At 44.1% G+C, this 17481-nt stretch overlaps 1 protein-coding gene across 1 annotated transcript in view; it reads left to right on the plus strand.

The window, feature by feature from the left end:
- The window catches only part of ITGA8 (integrin subunit alpha 8), a 175593-nt gene that overhangs the window by 90814 nt on the left and 67298 nt on the right, over positions 1-17481 (plus strand). Inside the window, exons 14-17 of the mRNA XM_077268244.1 lie at positions 7547-7592; positions 8222-8338; positions 14349-14404; positions 16873-17027. Of these exons, the coding sequence (XP_077124359.1) occupies positions 7547-7592; positions 8222-8338; positions 14349-14404; positions 16873-17027 (374 nt within the window). The remainder of the gene's footprint in view (positions 1-7546; positions 7593-8221; positions 8339-14348; positions 14405-16872; positions 17028-17481) is intronic.

Raw genomic sequence — 17481 nt, forward strand, 5'->3', positions numbered from 1 at the left:
GGAGGGGCCTCCTATGAGTCAGGGGGACAACCTCCTATCAGTAAGAGGGAGGGGACTCCTATCAGTCAGAGGGAGGGACCTCCTATCATTCAGAGGGAGGGACCTCCTATTAGTCATAGGGAGGGGTCTCCAAGGAGTTGGAGGAATAGGCCTCCTATGAGTCATGAGGAAGGGCCTCCTATGAGTCAGAGGGAGGGGTCTCCTATGAGTCAGGAGTAGGGGCCTCCTATGAGTCAGAGGGAGGGGGCTCCTAGGAGTCAGGAGGAGGGGCCTCCCATTAGTCAGAGGGAGAGACCTCCTATGAGTCAGAGGGAGGGGTCTCCTATGAGTAAGAGGAAGGGGTCTCCTATGAGTCAGGAGGAGGGGCCTCCTATGAGTCAGGAAGAGGGGCCTCCCATTAGTCAGAGGGAGAGACCTCCTAGGAATCAGAGGAAGGGGTCTCCTATGAGTCAAGAGGAGGGGCCTCCTATGAGTCAGGAGGAGGGGCCTCCTATGAGTCAGGAGGAGGGGCCTCCTATGAGTCAGGAGGAGGGGCCTCCCATTAGTCAGAGGGAGAGACCTCCTATGAGTCAGAGGGAGGGGTCTCCTATGAGTCAGAGGAAGGGGTCTCCTATGAGTCAGGAGGAGGGGCCTCCTATGAGTCAGGAAGAGGGGCCTGTCATGATTTCTCAATGGCGAGAGAACATAGCCCAGCATATATGAGAACTAGCTCTTGGAAGATGGAAACTATACTGACCATGAACTAAACCTGCCGCACAACTAGAAGTGGCCGGGTAGCATGCCTACGTTTTTTTATCCCTAGATGCCCAGCGCCAGCCGGAGAACTACCTAATCCTAGCAGAGGAAAAGACAGTCCTGGCTCACCTCTAGAGAAATTTTCCCAAAAGGCAGACAGAGGCCCCCACATATATTGGCGGTGATTTTAGATGAAATGACAAACGTAGTATGAAAATAGGTTTAGCAAAAATCGAGGTCCGCTTACTAGATAGAAAGAAGACAGAAAGGGCACTTTCATGGTCAGCAGAAAACCCTATCAAAACACCATCCAGAAATTACTTTAAGACTCTAGCATTAACTCATAACACCAGAGTGGCAATTTCCGCTCACAAGAGCTTTCCAGACACAGTAACGAAACAGCAGCTGTGAACAGGAACAAAATGCAAAAACACACAAGGACAAAAGTCCAACTTAGCTGGGAGTTGTCTAGTAGCAGGAACATGCACAGAAAGGCTTCTGATTACATTGTTGACCGGCATGAAACTGACAGAGGAGCAAGGTTATATAGCGACTCCCACATCCTGATAGGAGCAGGTGAACAGAGGGGATGATGCACACAAGTACAATTCCACAAGTGGCCACCGGGGGAGCCCAGAATCCAATTTCACAACAGTACCCCCCCCTCAAGGAGGGGGCACCGAACCCTCACCAGAACCACCAGGGCGATCAGGATGAGCCCTATGAAAGGCACGGACAAGATCGGAGGCATGAACATCAGAGGCAGTGACCCAAGAATTATCCTCCTGACCGTATCCCTTCCATTTGACCAGATACTGGAGTTTCCGTCTGGAAACACGAGAGTCCAAGATCTTTTCCACAACGTACTCCAACTCACCCTCAACCAACACCGGAGCAGGAGGCTCAACGGAAGGCACAGCCGGTACCTCATACCTGCGCAACAATGACCGATGAAAAACATTATGAATCGAAAAGGATGCAGGGAGGTCCAAACGGAAGGACACAGGGTTAAGAATCTCCAATATCTTGTACGGGCCGATGAACCGAGGCTTAAACTTAGGAGAAGAAACCCTCATAGGGACAAAACGAGAAGACAACCACACCAAGTCCCCAACACAAAGCCGAGGACCAACACGACGACGGCGGTTGGCAAAAAGCTGAGTCTTCTCCTGGGACAACTTCAAATTGTCCACCACCTGCCCCCAAATCTGATGCAACCTCTCCACCACAGCATCCACTCCAGGACAATCCGAAGATTCCACTTGACCGGAGGAAAATCGAAGATGAAACCCCGAATTACAGAAAAACGGGGACACCAAGGTGGCAGAGCTGGCCCGATTATTGAGGGCGAACTCCGCCAAAGGCAAAAAAGCAACCCAATCATCCTGATCCGCAGACACAAAACACCTCAAATATGTCTCCAAGGTCTGATTAGTCCGCTCGGTCTGGCCATTAGTCTGAGGATGGAAAGCAGACGAAAAAGACAAATCTATGCCCATCCTAGCACAGAATGCCCGCCAAAATCTAGACACGAATTGGGTCCCTCTGTCAGAAACGATATTCTCCGGAATACCATGCAAACGAACAACATTTTGAAAAAACAGAGGAACCAACTCGGAAGAAGAAGGCAACTTAGGCAAGGGAACCAGATGGACCATCTTAGAGAAACGGTCACACACCACCCAGATGACAGACATCTTATGAGAAACAGGCAGATCCGAAATAAAATCCATCGAGATGTGCGTCCAAGGCCTCTTCGGGATAGGCAAGGGTAACAACAATCCACTAGCCCGAGAACAACAAGGCTTGGCCCGAGCACAAACGTCACAAGACTGCACAAAGCCTCGCACATCTCGTGACAGGGAAGGCCACCAGAAGGACCTTGCCACCAAATCCCTGGTACCAAAGATTCCAGGATGACCTGCCAACGCAGAAGAATGAACCTCAGAGATGACTCTACTGGTCCAATCATCAGGAACAAACAGTCTACCAGGTGGGCAACGATCAGGTCTATCCGCCTGAAACTCCTGCAAGGCCCGCCGCAGGTCTGGAGAAACGGCAGACAATATCACTCCATCTTTAAGGATACCTGTGGGCTCAGAATTACCAGGGGAGTCAGGCTCAAAACTCCTAGAAAGGGCATCCGCCTTAACATTCTTAGAACCCGGTAGGTAAGACACCACAAAATTAAACCGAGAGAAAAACAACGACCAGCGCGCCTGTCTAGGATTCAGGCGCCTGGCAGACTCAAGGTAAATTAAATTTTTGTGGTCAGTCAATACCACCACCTGATGTCTGGCCCCCTCAAGCCAGTGACGCCACTCCTCAAAAGCCCACTTCATGGCCAAAAGCTCCCGATTCCCAATATCATAATTCCGCTCGGCGGGCGAAAATTTACGGGAAAAAAAAGCACAAGGTCTCATCACGGAGCAGTCGGAACTTCTCTGCGACAACACCGCCCCAGCTCCGATTTCAGAAGCGTCGACCTCAACCTGAAAAGGAAGAGCAACATCAGGCTGACGCAACACTGGGGCGGAAGAAAAGCGGCGCTTGAGCTCCCGAAAGGCCTCCACAGCATCAGGGGACCAATCAGCAACATCAGCACCCTTCTTAGTCAAATCAGTCAATGGTTTTACAACATCAGAAAAACCAGCAATAAATCGACGATAAAAGTTAGCAAAGCCCAAAAATTTCTGAAGACTCTTAAGAGAAGAGGGTTGCGTCCAATCACCAATAGCCTGAACCTTGACAGGATCCATCTCGATGGAAGAGGGGGAAAAAAATGTATCCCAAGAAGGAAATCTTTTGAACCCCAAAAACACACTTAGAACCCTTCACACACAAGGAATTAGACCGCAAAACCTGAAAAACCCTCCTGACCTGCTGGACATGAGAGTCCCAGTCATCCGAAAAAATCAGAATATCATCCAGATACACAATCATAAATTTGTCCAAATAATCGCGGAAAATGTCATGCATAAAGGACTGGAAGACTGAAGGGGCATTTGAAAGACCAAAAGGCATCACCAAATACTCAAAATGGCCCTCGGGCGTATTAAATGCGGTTTTCCACTCATCCCCCTGCTTGATTCGCACCAAATTATACGCCCCACGGAGATCAATCTTAGAGAACCACTTGGCCCCCTTTATACGAGCAAACAAATCAGTAAGCAGTGGTAACGGATATTGATATTTAACCGTGATTTTATTCAAAAGTCGATAATCAATACACGGCCTCAAAGAGCCGTCTTTCTTAGACACAAAGAAAAAACCGGCTCCTAAGGGAGATGACGAAGGACGAATATGTCCCTTTTCCAAGGACTCCTTTATATATTCTCGCATAGCCGCGTGTTCAGGCACAGACAGATTAAATAAACGACCCTTAGGGTATTTACTACCCGGGATCAAGTCTATGGCACAATCGCACTCCCGGTGCGGAGGTAGTGAACCAACCTTGGGTTCTTCAAAAACGTCACGAAAGTCAGACAAGAATTCAGGAATCTCCGAGGGAATAGATGATGAAATGGAAACCAAAGGTACGTCCCCATGAGTTCCTTTACATCCCCAGCTTAACACAGACATAGCTCTCCAGTCGAGGACTGGGTTATGAGATTGCAGCCATGGCAATCCCAGCACCAAAACATCATGTAGATTATACAGCACCAGAAAGCGAATAACCTCCTGGTGATCCGGATTAACACGCATAGTCACTTGTGTCCAGTATTGTGGTTTATTACTAGCCAATGGGGTGGAGTCAATCCCTTTCAGAGGTATCGGAGCCTCCAATGGCTCCAAATCATACCCACAGCGTTTGGCAAAGGACCAATCCATAAGACTCAAAGCAGCGCCAGAGTCGACATAGGCGTCCGCGGTAATAGATGACAAAGAACAAATCAGGGTCACAGATAGAATAAACTTAGACTGTAAAGTGCTAATTGAAACAGACTTGTCAGGCTTCTTAGTACGCTTAAAGCATGCTGATATAACATGAGTTGAATCACCACAATAGAAGCACAACCCATTTTTTCGTCTAAAATTCTGCCGCTCGCTTCTGGACAGAATTCTATCACATTGCATATTTTCTGGCGTTTTCTCAGTAGACACCGCCAAATGGTGCACAGGTTTGCGCTCCCGCAGATGCCTATCGATCTGAATAGCCATCGTCATGGACTCATTCAGACTCGCAGGCACAGGGAACCCCACCATAACATCCTTAATGGCATCAGAGAGACCTTCTCTGAAAATCGCCGCCAGGGCGCACTCATTCCACTGAGTAAGCACAGACCATTTGCGGAATTTTTGGCAGTATATTTCAGCTTCATCTTGCCCCTGAGACAAGGACATCAAGGCCTTTTCCGCCTGAAGCTCTAAATGAGGTTCCTCATAAAGCAACCCCAAGGCCAGAAAAAACGCATCCACATTGAGCAACGCAGGATCCCCTGGTGCCAATGCAAAAGCCCAGTCTTGAGGGTCGCCCCGGAGCAAGGAAATTACAATCCTGACCTGCTGTGCAGGGTCTCCGGCAGAGCGAGACTTCAGGGACAAAAACAATTTGCAATTATTTTTAAAATTTTGAAAGTGAGATCTATTCCCCGAGAAGAATTCAGGCAAAGGAATTCTAGGCTCAGACATAGGTGCATGAACAACGAAATCTTGCAAATTTTGTACCTTTGTGGCGAGATTATTCAAACCTGTAGCTACACTCTGAAGATCCATTTGAAACAGGTGAACACAGAGCCATTCAAGGATAAGAAGGAGAGAAAGAGAGGAAGGCTGCAGTATAGGCAGACTAGCAAGTGATTCAATTAAGAGCACACTCAGAACTAGAGGAAAAAAAAAAAAAAATTGTAGCAGACTTCTTTTTTCTCTCCTTTCTCAGCCAGTAATTTAACCCTTTTTTTTGGGCCGGTCAAACTGTCATGATTTCTCAATGGCGAGAGAACATAGCCCAGCATATATGAGAACTAGCTCTTGGAAGATGGAAACTATACTGACCATGAACTAAACCTGCCGCACAACTAGAAGTGGCCGGGTAGCATGCCTACGTTTTTTTATCCCTAGATGCCCAGCGCCAGCCGGAGAACTACCTAATCCTAGCAGAGGAAAAGACAGTCCTGGCTCACCTCTAGAGAAATTTTCCCAAAAGGCAGACAGAGGCCCCCACATATATTGGCGGTGATTTTAGATGAAATGACAAACGTAGTATGAAAATAGGTTTAGCAAAAATCGAGGTCCGCTTACTAGATAGAAAGAAGACAGAAAGGGCACTTTCATGGTCAGCAGAAAACCCTATCAAAACACCATCCAGAAATTACTTTAAGACTCTAGCATTAACTCATAACACCAGAGTGGCAATTTCCGCTCACAAGAGCTTTCCAGACACAGTAACGAAACAGCAGCTGTGAACAGGAACAAAATGCAAAAACACACAAGGACAAAAGTCCAACTTAGCTGGGAGTTGTCTAGTAGCAGGAACATGCACAGAAAGGCTTCTGATTACATTGTTGACCGGCATGAAACTGACAGAGGAGCAAGGTTATATAGCGACTCCCACATCCTGATAGGAGCAGGTGAACAGAGGGGATGATGCACACAAGTACAATTCCACAAGTGGCCACCGGGGGAGCCCAGAATCCAATTTCACAACAGGGGCCTCCCATTAGTTAGAGGGACAGACCTCCTAGGAGTCAGAGGAAGGGGTCTCCAAGGAGTTTAGAAAGGATCAGTTATGTGGCAGGGGGAGAGGGCTCTGATGTAGCAGAGAGAAGGTCCCTTTGGTACTCCGCGACCAGACTGCCCCAATCTAGCATTTATTTTGTATCCAGCCATTGCAGCCATTGCCCTTACTACATCAGCATTAGCGGCTGCCCTCCAGATGACAATACAGGAATTACAGATTTAAGGCCCCGTCTCACACAGCGACGCTGCAGCGATACAGACAACGATGCTGATCGCTGCAGCGTCGCTGTTTTGTCGCTGTGTGGTCGCTGGGGAGCTGTCACACAGACAGCTCTCTCCAGCGACCAACGATCATGGGAACGACTTCGGCATCGTTGAAACTGTCTTCAACGATGCCGAAGTCCCCCTGCAGCACCCGGGTAACCAGGGTAAACATCGGGTTACTAAGCGCAGGGCCGCGCTTAGTAACCCGATGTTTACCCTGGTTACCAAAAAAAACAAACACTACATACTCACCATCTGATGTCCGTCAGGTCCCTTGCCGTCTGCTTCCTGCTCTGACTGAGCCGCCGTACAGTGAGAGCAGAGCGCAGCGGTGACGTCACTGCTGTGCTGTGCTCTCACTGTACGGCCGGATCTCAGTCAGAGCAGGAAGCAGACGGCAAGGGACCTGACGGACATCAGATGGTGAGTATGTAGTGTTTGTTTTTTTTGGTAACCAGGGTAAACATCGGGTTACTAAGCGCGGCCCTGCGCTTAGTAACCCGATGTTTACCCTGGTTACCAGTGAAGACATCGCTGGATCGGTGTCACACACACCGATTCAGCGATGTCAGCGGGACCTCAACGATCAAAAAACGGCCCAGGCCATTCCGACACGACCAGAGATCTCACAGCAGGGGCCTGATCGCTGGTACGTGTCACACATAGCAAGATCGCTACTGAGGTCGCTGTTGCGTCACAAAACTTGTGACTCAGCAGCGATCTCGCTAGCGATCTCGCTATGTGTGACGGGGCCTTTACCCGATGTGATCATTTATACAGATACAAGTAAATAAATGATAAGTTTGAGTATCTGTCCGTCTGTAAATGTCCTCCTTCCATAACTGGATTTGTGTTCTTTTCCTTCTAGATCTGATTGTTGGAGCTTTCGGAGCAGGGACGGTGGCTGTATACAGGTAAGATAAGAGCGCTTTCCATGTTGCCTCATTGATTGTTCATGACTCTTCCAGCCTCAGTGAAACATGGCTGCTTACTTCTATAAACAGCACCACACTTTTTCACAGGTTGTGAGTGGTATTGCAGCTTGGACCCATTTATTCCAATGATCCTGAGCTGGAAAACCAGACACAAGCCATGGACAAGTGAGCTGCAGTTTATAAGAGGAGTCATGAATTTCTAATCTAGGGCTGCACTTTTATAAACCTAATGCGGACACATAACTTTTTTTTTTCATGTAACACATGAATATATTTACATATTTATATATTATACTCCAGATCTGCACTCGCTGTTCTACACATTTTAGAGCTGAAATCTCGAGGCATTCCATAATAAATCTCTGCATATTTTTTTGTGTTAAAAAAGTATAATGCTTCTACTACCAGATACTGTACAGTTATAAACTTTCAGTGGTTTTTCTTGACAAGTTTGTTGACTATTTTCTTACACAACTTGCAGAATTATGATTTCAGCTGTGAAGTTTACTTGCTGTAAACTGGATTTTTTTTGCACATCCTCTGTACTGGATATCATTGCTCGGATCTGCTATGCTGCTGAGAACTTTCCTCCTCTGTTTCCTTCTCAGGGCCAGGCCTGTAGTGACAGTGGACGCTGAACTCCTACTTAATCCTATGATCCTTAATCCTGAGAATAGAACCTGCCTGATTTCCATCTCAGACACTTTGGACATGATGGTGACTTGGTAAGTGAGAGGATGGTGGTTTGATCTCTTCTATTACATTGTGTTATAATGCAGATGTTACAAGGTAGCCCTGTCAATGGTGTCTGAGGACATAAAGCTTTGTGGGGACTGATGACATCATCAGAACAGACATGATGATGTCACTTGTGACACTCTCAGACATTTAACCAACTGTAAGTTTGCGCTCACTTTACCAAATATGTCTCCTATATAACTTAATTTAATGCCCACATGAAACATTCATTATTCTAATAATACAGCTATACTGTGCTTTAATAGTGTAAGGTGTATTAATAATAAAGTCCCTGGTGGTCTAGAGTAGTGAAGAGTTTAATGATAAAGCCTCTGTTGCTCAAGGGCAGTGAAGGGTTAAATGTAAAGTCCCTTGGGGTCACGTGCAGTGAGGGGTTAAATAGTAAAAATATTGGTTGTCTAGGGCATTGAAGGGTTTGATGGTAAACTTCCTAAATGGTATAGGGCAGTGAATGTTTAATGGTAAAGTCCCAACTGGTCAAAGACCATAAAGTGCATGGTGGTGTAGGGCAGTGAAGGGTTTAATGGTAAAGTGCCTGATGGTCTAGGGCAGTGGCGGGTTTAATGGAAAGGTCTGTGATGGTCTAGGGCAGTGACGGGTTTAATGGTAAAGTCCCTGATGGTCTAGGGCAGTGGAGGGTTTAATTGTAAAGTCCCTGATGATCTAGGGCAGTGATGGGTTTAATGGAAAGGTCTGTGATGGTCTAGGGCAGTGTGAAGGGTTTAATGGTAAAGTCCCTGATGGTCTAGGGCAGTGATGGGTTTAATGGAAAGGTCTGTGATGGTCTAGGGCAGTGTGAAGGGTTTAATGGGAAACTTCCTAAATGGTATAGGGCAGTGAATGTTTAATGGTAAAGTCCCAGCTGGTCAAAGACAGTTAAGAGTTGAATGGTAAAGTCTCTGATCATCAAAAGCAATAAAGGGGTTAATAATAAAGTGCATGGAGGTGTAGGGCAGCGAAGGGTTTAGTGGTAAAATCCCTGATGGTCTAGGGCAGTGGAGGGTTTAATGGGAAAGTCTGTGATGGTTTAGGGCAGTGAAGGGCTAAATGGTGAAGTCCCTGATGGTCTAGGGCAGTGAAGGGTTTAATGGGAAAGTCCCTGATGGTCTAGGGCAGTGTGAAGGGTTTAATGGTAAAGTCCCTGATGGTCTAGGGCAGTGTGAAGGGTTTAATGGTAAAGTCCCTGATGGTCTAGGGCAGTGTGAAGGGTTTAATGGTAAAGTCCCTGATGGTCTAGGGCAGTGAAGGGTTTAATGGTAAAGTCCCTGATGGTCTAGGGCAGTGTGAAGGGTTTAATGGTAAAGACCCTGATGGTCTAGGGCAGTGAAGGGTTTAATGGAAAGGACTGTGATGGTCTAGGGCAGTGAAGGGTTTAATAGTAAAGTCCCTGATGGTCTGGGGCAGTGGAGGGTTTAATGGGAAGGTCTGTGATGGTCTAGGTCAGTGAAGGGTTTAATGGCAAAGTCCATGATGGTCTAAGGCAATGAAAGACTTAGTGGAGAAGTTCTGTTGGTCAAAGGCAGTAAAGAGTAAAATGTTAAATTCCCTGGTGGTCTAGGGCAGTGAAGGTTAAATGTTGGTAAATGGCAGTGAAAGGTTTAATGATGATGTCCCAGGCGGTGTATGGCAGGTAATGGGTTTGGTGGTAAAGTCCCTTGAGGTCAAGGGTAGTGAAGGGTTTAATGGTAAAGTCCTTGGGGTCAATAGTAATACAGGATTTAATGGTAAACTCCATGGTGGTCTAGGGAACTGAAGGGCTTAATGGCAAAGTTCTGTTGGTCAAAGGCAGTAACGGATTTAATGATAAAGTCCCGGTGGTCTAGGGCAGTGAAAGATTTGACAGTAATGTCCAGGTAGAGCTTTGCAGCTAAAGGGTTTAATGGTAAGGTCCCTGATGGTCAAAGGCAGTGAAGGTTTAATGGTTATATCCCTGTGGGCAAGGAATGTAAAGGGGTTAATGGTAAAGTCCCTGGTGGCCACGGGCAGTGATGCTTCACTTACTCCACTCTATGATTATTTCTAAAATTTAGTTCATGTGGGGGCTCTAAAAACTGAGGGTCCTGGGTAGTTTCCCAGTTTTCTATCCAATGACAATTTGTTTGGGTGTTTAATCCTCCTCTGATGACTTCTGATTTCATCTAATAACATTGGAAATGCAGCAATGTTCTGGGGCTGCGCTGTATGGACATTGCTTATAAAGGAGGACTATCTCGATGATACATGTGGAGTGCCGTGAGGAGTAAGCAGTTCCCCTATAGCCTACATACCATTACACACTGTATTGTCAGCTGATGCCTATCTCGCGAAACAATGGGATTGTAACCATAGACGCCAAAAACTGGCACAAATATCGCACAAGGAGAATGATCAGAGCTTTTTTGGCTCCTTTAAGACTATAAACTCCAGGACTCTAAATAATGCAATGATACTTTTTGCTACAGCAGATCTTAGATGGTCCCGGCCGATAGTCGCCTTTGGTATTGATTTGGTTTGTGTTGTTTTATGTTCTGTTGTAGTTGTTCTAACCTTGTATTCAGCATCTGAAAACGATTAGCAGGGTAAGTCCAACAGGCACATAATTCTTTAGTCCCGCGGGATCCATCTCGTCTGTATTCCTGCTCTCAATGACGGCTGATGGATGTGTCGGTGTAAGAGAAATTACAGAATGCATGTAAGGGAACCTGAAGGCGTTCCGAGTCGCCAGGGCCCGATTTCTAACTCTCATGAAAGCAGACAGCATCACGACATTCCAAGATTGATGCATCAGTTTACTAATCTGTTCGTTTATTTCTGCAGTTCCCCCACATTAAATGTGAATCAGTAAATTCGTACACCTCATTAATGGAAGGTTGCCAGATCGTGTCCGCATGGAAACGTCAGCTACAGAAAGATAAACAGACACATTAAGTTGTCTAAAACTTTACAAAAGGAAGGGAGTCTGTAAATAATCTACATAATCAAACAAGGTTGTTTAGAATTTTTGTTCACTTCCCAGTACATCGTATTTTAAGGAATCATACTACATGTCCTGATAGCTTCCCTTGTGCATTTGATGGTTGGAATACCATAATGTGCTCTGAATAAGAATCATACGTGGAGCTTGTATTCCTGGACACATCAGTTGAATATGGTAGAATAAGGCAGGTTTTATTCATTCCACCCCTAGATGCTTAAGGAGTTTAGGTGACGTTGGAATCAGTAGCAGATAAATCACATGTGCGGCTGACTCAGCTGCACATGAGGGGTTGAACCACACTGCATGTGTGTTCAATTAATATTGTGATTGTTCTGATTTCTTCCCATATAGATGCACCTCCACAGGACCTTGGGCGGAGGGTGGGCAACAGCTGTTCATGCCTACTTATATAGTTAATTAATTATTTGCTCTTCTTGAAGTGTGGTTTTCCCAGAATTCAAACTCAAAATTGTAGCATGGCAGATAGAAATTTTATTTTTAAAATTGAAGTATTGGAGGATTTCTTAGCCTAAAGTTCTAAATAGTATTCTTCTTTACAGGCATATTGCACTGGTACAATATAGTTAACTAATTATTTGCTTTTCTTGAAGTATGGTTTTCCCAAGATTCAAACTCATAATTGTAGCATGGCAGATATACATTTTATTTTTAAAATTGAAGTATTGGAGGATTTCTTAGCCTAAAGTTCTAAATAATATTCTTATTCTCTCTGCTTAAAGACCTAAATAGTATTCTTCTTTACAGGCATATTGCACTGGCACATGGAGAAACATCTATTTACCATTACATATATAACTAAGGATAAAATACAAATCAGAGATTTTTTTTCATCTAAAATAATACAAAACTAATAAATAATAAATAGTTACGATCATAACATTTTTATACACTAAACGTGACAAATATTTGGTATCCCCATAACAACCTATAGATTCAGATTATTTATGGAATCGGTAAATTACTTAAAAAAATGCCATGATTGTTTTTTTCACCATTCAACCCACAAAAACTTTAACACTGATATACAAAGAAGGTTACGTAAAAATAAAAAAAGACATGGCTGTTATATTGTAACTATCAGTGAGCAAAGAAAATATTCTGATCATCAACAAGTGCATCACAAAAATGTCACTGTGTATGGATGTGTATACTTCATTATTATTATTATTATTTATTATTATAGCGCCATTTATTCCATGGCGCTTTACATGTGAGGAGGGGTATACATAATAAAAACAGGTACAATAATCTTGAACAATACAAGTCACAACTGGTACAGGAGGAGAGAGGACCCTGCCCGCGAGGGCTCACAATCTACAAGGATCAATCTTCATATATGCTTATGTGCAAGTCTGCACTATGTATATGCATGAGTAAGGTATTAATGCATGTATAAAGTATTAGCATGTGCATTTTTATGTAATGTGCATGTGTGCATATGCAGGTGTGGCCTGACAAAAGTCTTAAAGAGGGGCCCAATTTTGGTCAATGGTCAAAGCCTCTTGGACAAAAGTCCAAGACAGATACAAGCCATTGTGGCATTTAAATATTCCTTTGGTCATCTCTAAACAAATGTTTTCACACTGATATAAGTCTTGGTATTCTCAAACATGATTTATTCAATTTCAAAATTGTACAATTTGTTACATTAGTATCTGTAATTAGTATTTACACTATACATTACAAAAATGATAATAGGTGATAGGAAAACGGATGATTTTTTTCACCCCCAGGTGCTTGGGGAATTTAGACAGATACAAGCCATTTTGGCATTTAAATATTCTTTTGGTCATCTCTAAACGAATGTTTTCACACTGATATAAGTCTTGATATTCTCAAACATGATCTATTCAATTTTGATATTGTACAATTTGTTACATTAGTAACTAATTTGTATTTACACTATACATTAAAAAATGATAATAGGTGATAGGAAAATGAATGTATGTTTTTTCACCCCCAGGCGCTTGGGAAACTTAGGGGACATTTTGCTCCGATTTTATAAATATAGAACAGTCTTCAAAATAAATGATTGATAGATAGGTAGATAGATGATAGATACCCTTAAATAGCAAAAACCAGGATGCAGGACTCTGCTTTAGTCAGTCAATTATTCCCACCCCCTCAAGGGAAATAACCCATAGATTCCTAATTCCCCAAGGGAGTGTCAGTAATCTGCAGCAATTATTCCTCACATTCTTGGCAACATTTTGTGTAATAGTGTGTAGGAAATGTGTGTTCTAGTGCGGGCTGGAAGCCTCCAGATGTCAGATCTCATTCAGTTTAATCACTTTGCAGAGAGGAAGTTAATCTTCAGTTTCAGGCATTATGATTAGAGGATTGTTCAGTGTCTCTTATAGATATGTTAATGGAGCATAGAGGAGATGTAATTACACTGACCACAGTTGTGATTTACTCCATTGACTGTGATGAAGTCCTTCCATGGATTCTGCATGTAATTTTTGCTTCTCGGACGTGGGTCAAAATATGATGGAACTCCGAGGTTTCAGGTCAGATGGAGCTCATAGCTGTGCACCAAAATAGCTTTTATGAGACAATAACTTTAGTGAGCTAATATTGTAGAACTTAGAATGTCTTTACATCTGAATGGAGCCGTTGTTGCCAAATTCGTTAGGCAGAACCTGATGGACTCCATTAAAAATCAATATCCCCCATATACATTGCATAGGAACCTTAATATGAAGCTCCTGAGACCCAATGCAGAATTTGCAACAGATTCTCCCCCTATGGTGCCATTTATAATATAGGTGTCTTCTTACATGATACTTTATAATAGTTGGGGGTCCAACGTCTTGACTCACTGAGAATGAAGGTGTCTGGCTATCTGCTGCACTGGGTAACTGTGAATGGGGGCAGCTGAAGCCCATGTACCTCCATGCAGAGAAAAATGCTAAAACGATGCAGACAGTTTTCATAAACCAAGCCTAAATGTCTCACAGAAAAAAGAGATTATTGATGTTTTTCTATTTGTTTTACAGCCTCACTGTGATAGTTTGTATGGACGTATCCGGACGAGGTATTCCAGATCACATGGGTTAGTAACATTCAATTCTTTGCATCCGTCAGAATACCATTGATATTGAACAGAATGTTTTTGGAGCTGCATTCCTTAATCATTGTATTCATTTCCTACAGTCCTATGTAAATTAGACAAAACCTAACATAAAAACAAAGTAAGCGAACACCCTGTAGTAAATAAATAAGTAGCAATACTCCATGAAAATAATATAGAGTACTTGGTTATCATAATATTTGATCAAATAAAAGTAAAAGCCATCCCACCACGTCAAGGTGACCCTACTCGGGATGTTCCTAACCTCTAGTATTAAAACCTTACCATATGTCAAGTGACATAAATGTGAGAAGGGGTTAAAAAGGATTGAGATCCCGATTAGTTAACATCCAACAATGGGCAGCTATATAAACGTAATGTTCAGACTCCCACCCATCCACAAATCATCAAATATCCTATGGAGAGGGAATATCTTTAAGTGTTGAGTATAATCCTTTAAAGGGAGTGTGTCAGCTCAAACTGACAATATGAACTAAGCACATAGCCTGGTAGGGGATATAGCTGCTGTAAAAATTACAATTTTAAGGCTCTAATCGCTGCCTCAATTTTGCTGAAGCTGAATGCTAATTAGGGTACTTGGTGCACCCTAGGTGTGGCCAAGAGGCTCAGTGCACAGTTCCGACCTAGGGGTTTTGTATGTCTCCGCCTCCCTCACTGGTGATTGACAGCACTGGCGTGCCAAGAAAGCTCAGGCAAACCAGCGCTGTCAATCACCAGTAAGGGAGGAGGGGCAAAGAAAACCAGTGAGCAGAATGGTGCACTGAGCTCCTTGGCGACACCCAGGGTGCACAAGTAACTTAATTAGCATATTTGATTAAAGTTCAGTTTCTGCAGTGGCAGCGATTAGACTAGAGGTGTGTTTTTTTTATATGGGCTACATCACCCACAAGGCTATGGGCTTAGTGTATACTGGAAATTTGGGCTGACACAGTTTCTTTATAAGGGTACCGTCACACAGTACCATTTTAATCGCTACGACGGCACGATCCGTGACGTCGCAGCGATCGTATGATTATCGCTCCAGCGTCGTAGACTGCGGTCACACGTTGCAATCACGGCGCTGGAGCGATGCCGAAGTCCCCGGTAACCAGGGTAAACATCGGGTAACTAAGCGCAGGGCCGCGCTTAGTAACCCGATGTTTACCCTGGTTACCAGCGTAAACGTAAAAAAAACAAACAGTACATACTTACATTCCGGTGTCTGTCCCCGGCGTTCTGCTTCTCTCCACTGTGTAAGCGCCATAGCCGGAAAGCACAGCGGTGACGTCAGACGTCACCGCTGTGCTCGCTTTCCGGCTGGCAGACGCTCACACAGTGGAGAGAAGCTGAGACGCCGGGGACAGACACCGGAATGTAAGTATGTACTGTTTGTTTTTTTTACGTTTACGCTGGTAACCACGGTAAACATCGGGTTACTAAGCGCGGCCCTGCGCTTAGTTACCCGATGTTTACCCTGGTTACAAGCGAACACATCGCTGGATCGCTGTCACACACAACGATCCAGCGATGTCAGCGGGTGATCAAGCGACGAAAGAAAGTTCCATACGATCTGCTACGACGTACGATTCTCAGCAGGATCCCTGATCGCTGCTGCGTGTCAGACACTGCGATATCGTAACGATATCGCTAGAACGTCACGAATCGTACCGTCGTAGCGATCAAAATGGTACTGTGTGACGGTACCCTTACAGTTATCTAGGCTTTTCACAAACGTCTGCAGTCACTCTGTGACTGTAGACCTGTAAATAATCACATCACGTGCACTGTGCAAACGTCTGGCACCATTCAGACTAGACGTGTGCAGCCTCTCTCAATACAATCAACGTCTAGTCGGTATGTGGCCGGGAGCATGAATTTCCCATACTTGAAATCACACGACAGCATAACATGGGAAACCGATTCAGCGTCAAGAAGCTGCATCTACAAATCATATTAAAAATAGTTCAAAGATTTTGTTTTATAAAAAAAACTGCCGTAGATGATTCATGAACAAGTAATCGCCAAATCTCGGCCACTGCTGTGATTATTTATTTAGTTCTTTATATGGAAATGTTGTTCTTGTCCATCGTGACGCTCCTTTCATCAGGCTAAGGCCGGGATATAACCAGCGGCATGTCTGAATTGTGAGACATCTCCGAGGGTCGATAAATCAGCCGCGGCATCTCTCTCATAAGAACAACAAACAGCAAAGTAATGAAGATCCGCTTCCCTTGGTTTATATTGGCTCTCGTTACTAAGTTTTATCTAAATAATCCTTCTCCGATGGAAATCAAAAAAATGTTTTGCTTCAATTATTAAAGTAAATGACTTTATTTTCGTTCACGTCTTATTCTCCATTCACATTGGAAGCCTCCAGACCCAAATTCCCCGGATTATAGGATCACGTCCCTGTAACATAAATAATTGATGTGCTATGTCTTCACCGATAGCGATGAAAGCTAACCTGGAGCTGGACTGGCTGAAGCAGAAGGGAGCGGTGAAGAGAACGCTCTTCCGTGATTACGGCACCACACAACACTCGTTTACTATGATCTTGGGGAAGGATACCGGAAAACTCTGTCTGGACTTCGTTGTGTATCTCAGAGTAAGTTGAGAACTTGTCACGTTCAGATATTTATGGATCTGATCTATCGGCAATGGCCTGTATAGAAGGGTTGTCCAAAATTGAAAAAAAAAAAAAATGACGTTTTTGTTCCAAAAGCACCGCTACATCTATCTGTTACAGATTGGGTCTGGTAATGCACGTCTGCTTGATTAAAGTCAATGGGCCGCAAATAAATTCAGACCAGACCCTTAAATATAGTCAGACCCCATGCCAGAACCATAAATATATTCAGACCCCCAAAATTCAATTGCAGACCCTCAGATGACCGTACACTGGCTGAAGTCAGATCCATGCCCTAACTGTAAAGCAGAGTAAAGAAATTAATTCAGACTTTAGAGCCAAACATAAAATTAATGTACACCCCCAAACTAGACCCCTAAGTAAACTGAGATCCAAGATCAGACCTCTTGATAAATTAATACTCCTTAGAAAA

This window comes from Ranitomeya variabilis, chromosome 6 (genome assembly GCF_051348905.1).
Source record: "Ranitomeya variabilis isolate aRanVar5 chromosome 6, aRanVar5.hap1, whole genome shotgun sequence".
In the NCBI taxonomy this organism is placed as follows: Eukaryota; Metazoa; Chordata; class Amphibia; order Anura; family Dendrobatidae; genus Ranitomeya; species Ranitomeya variabilis.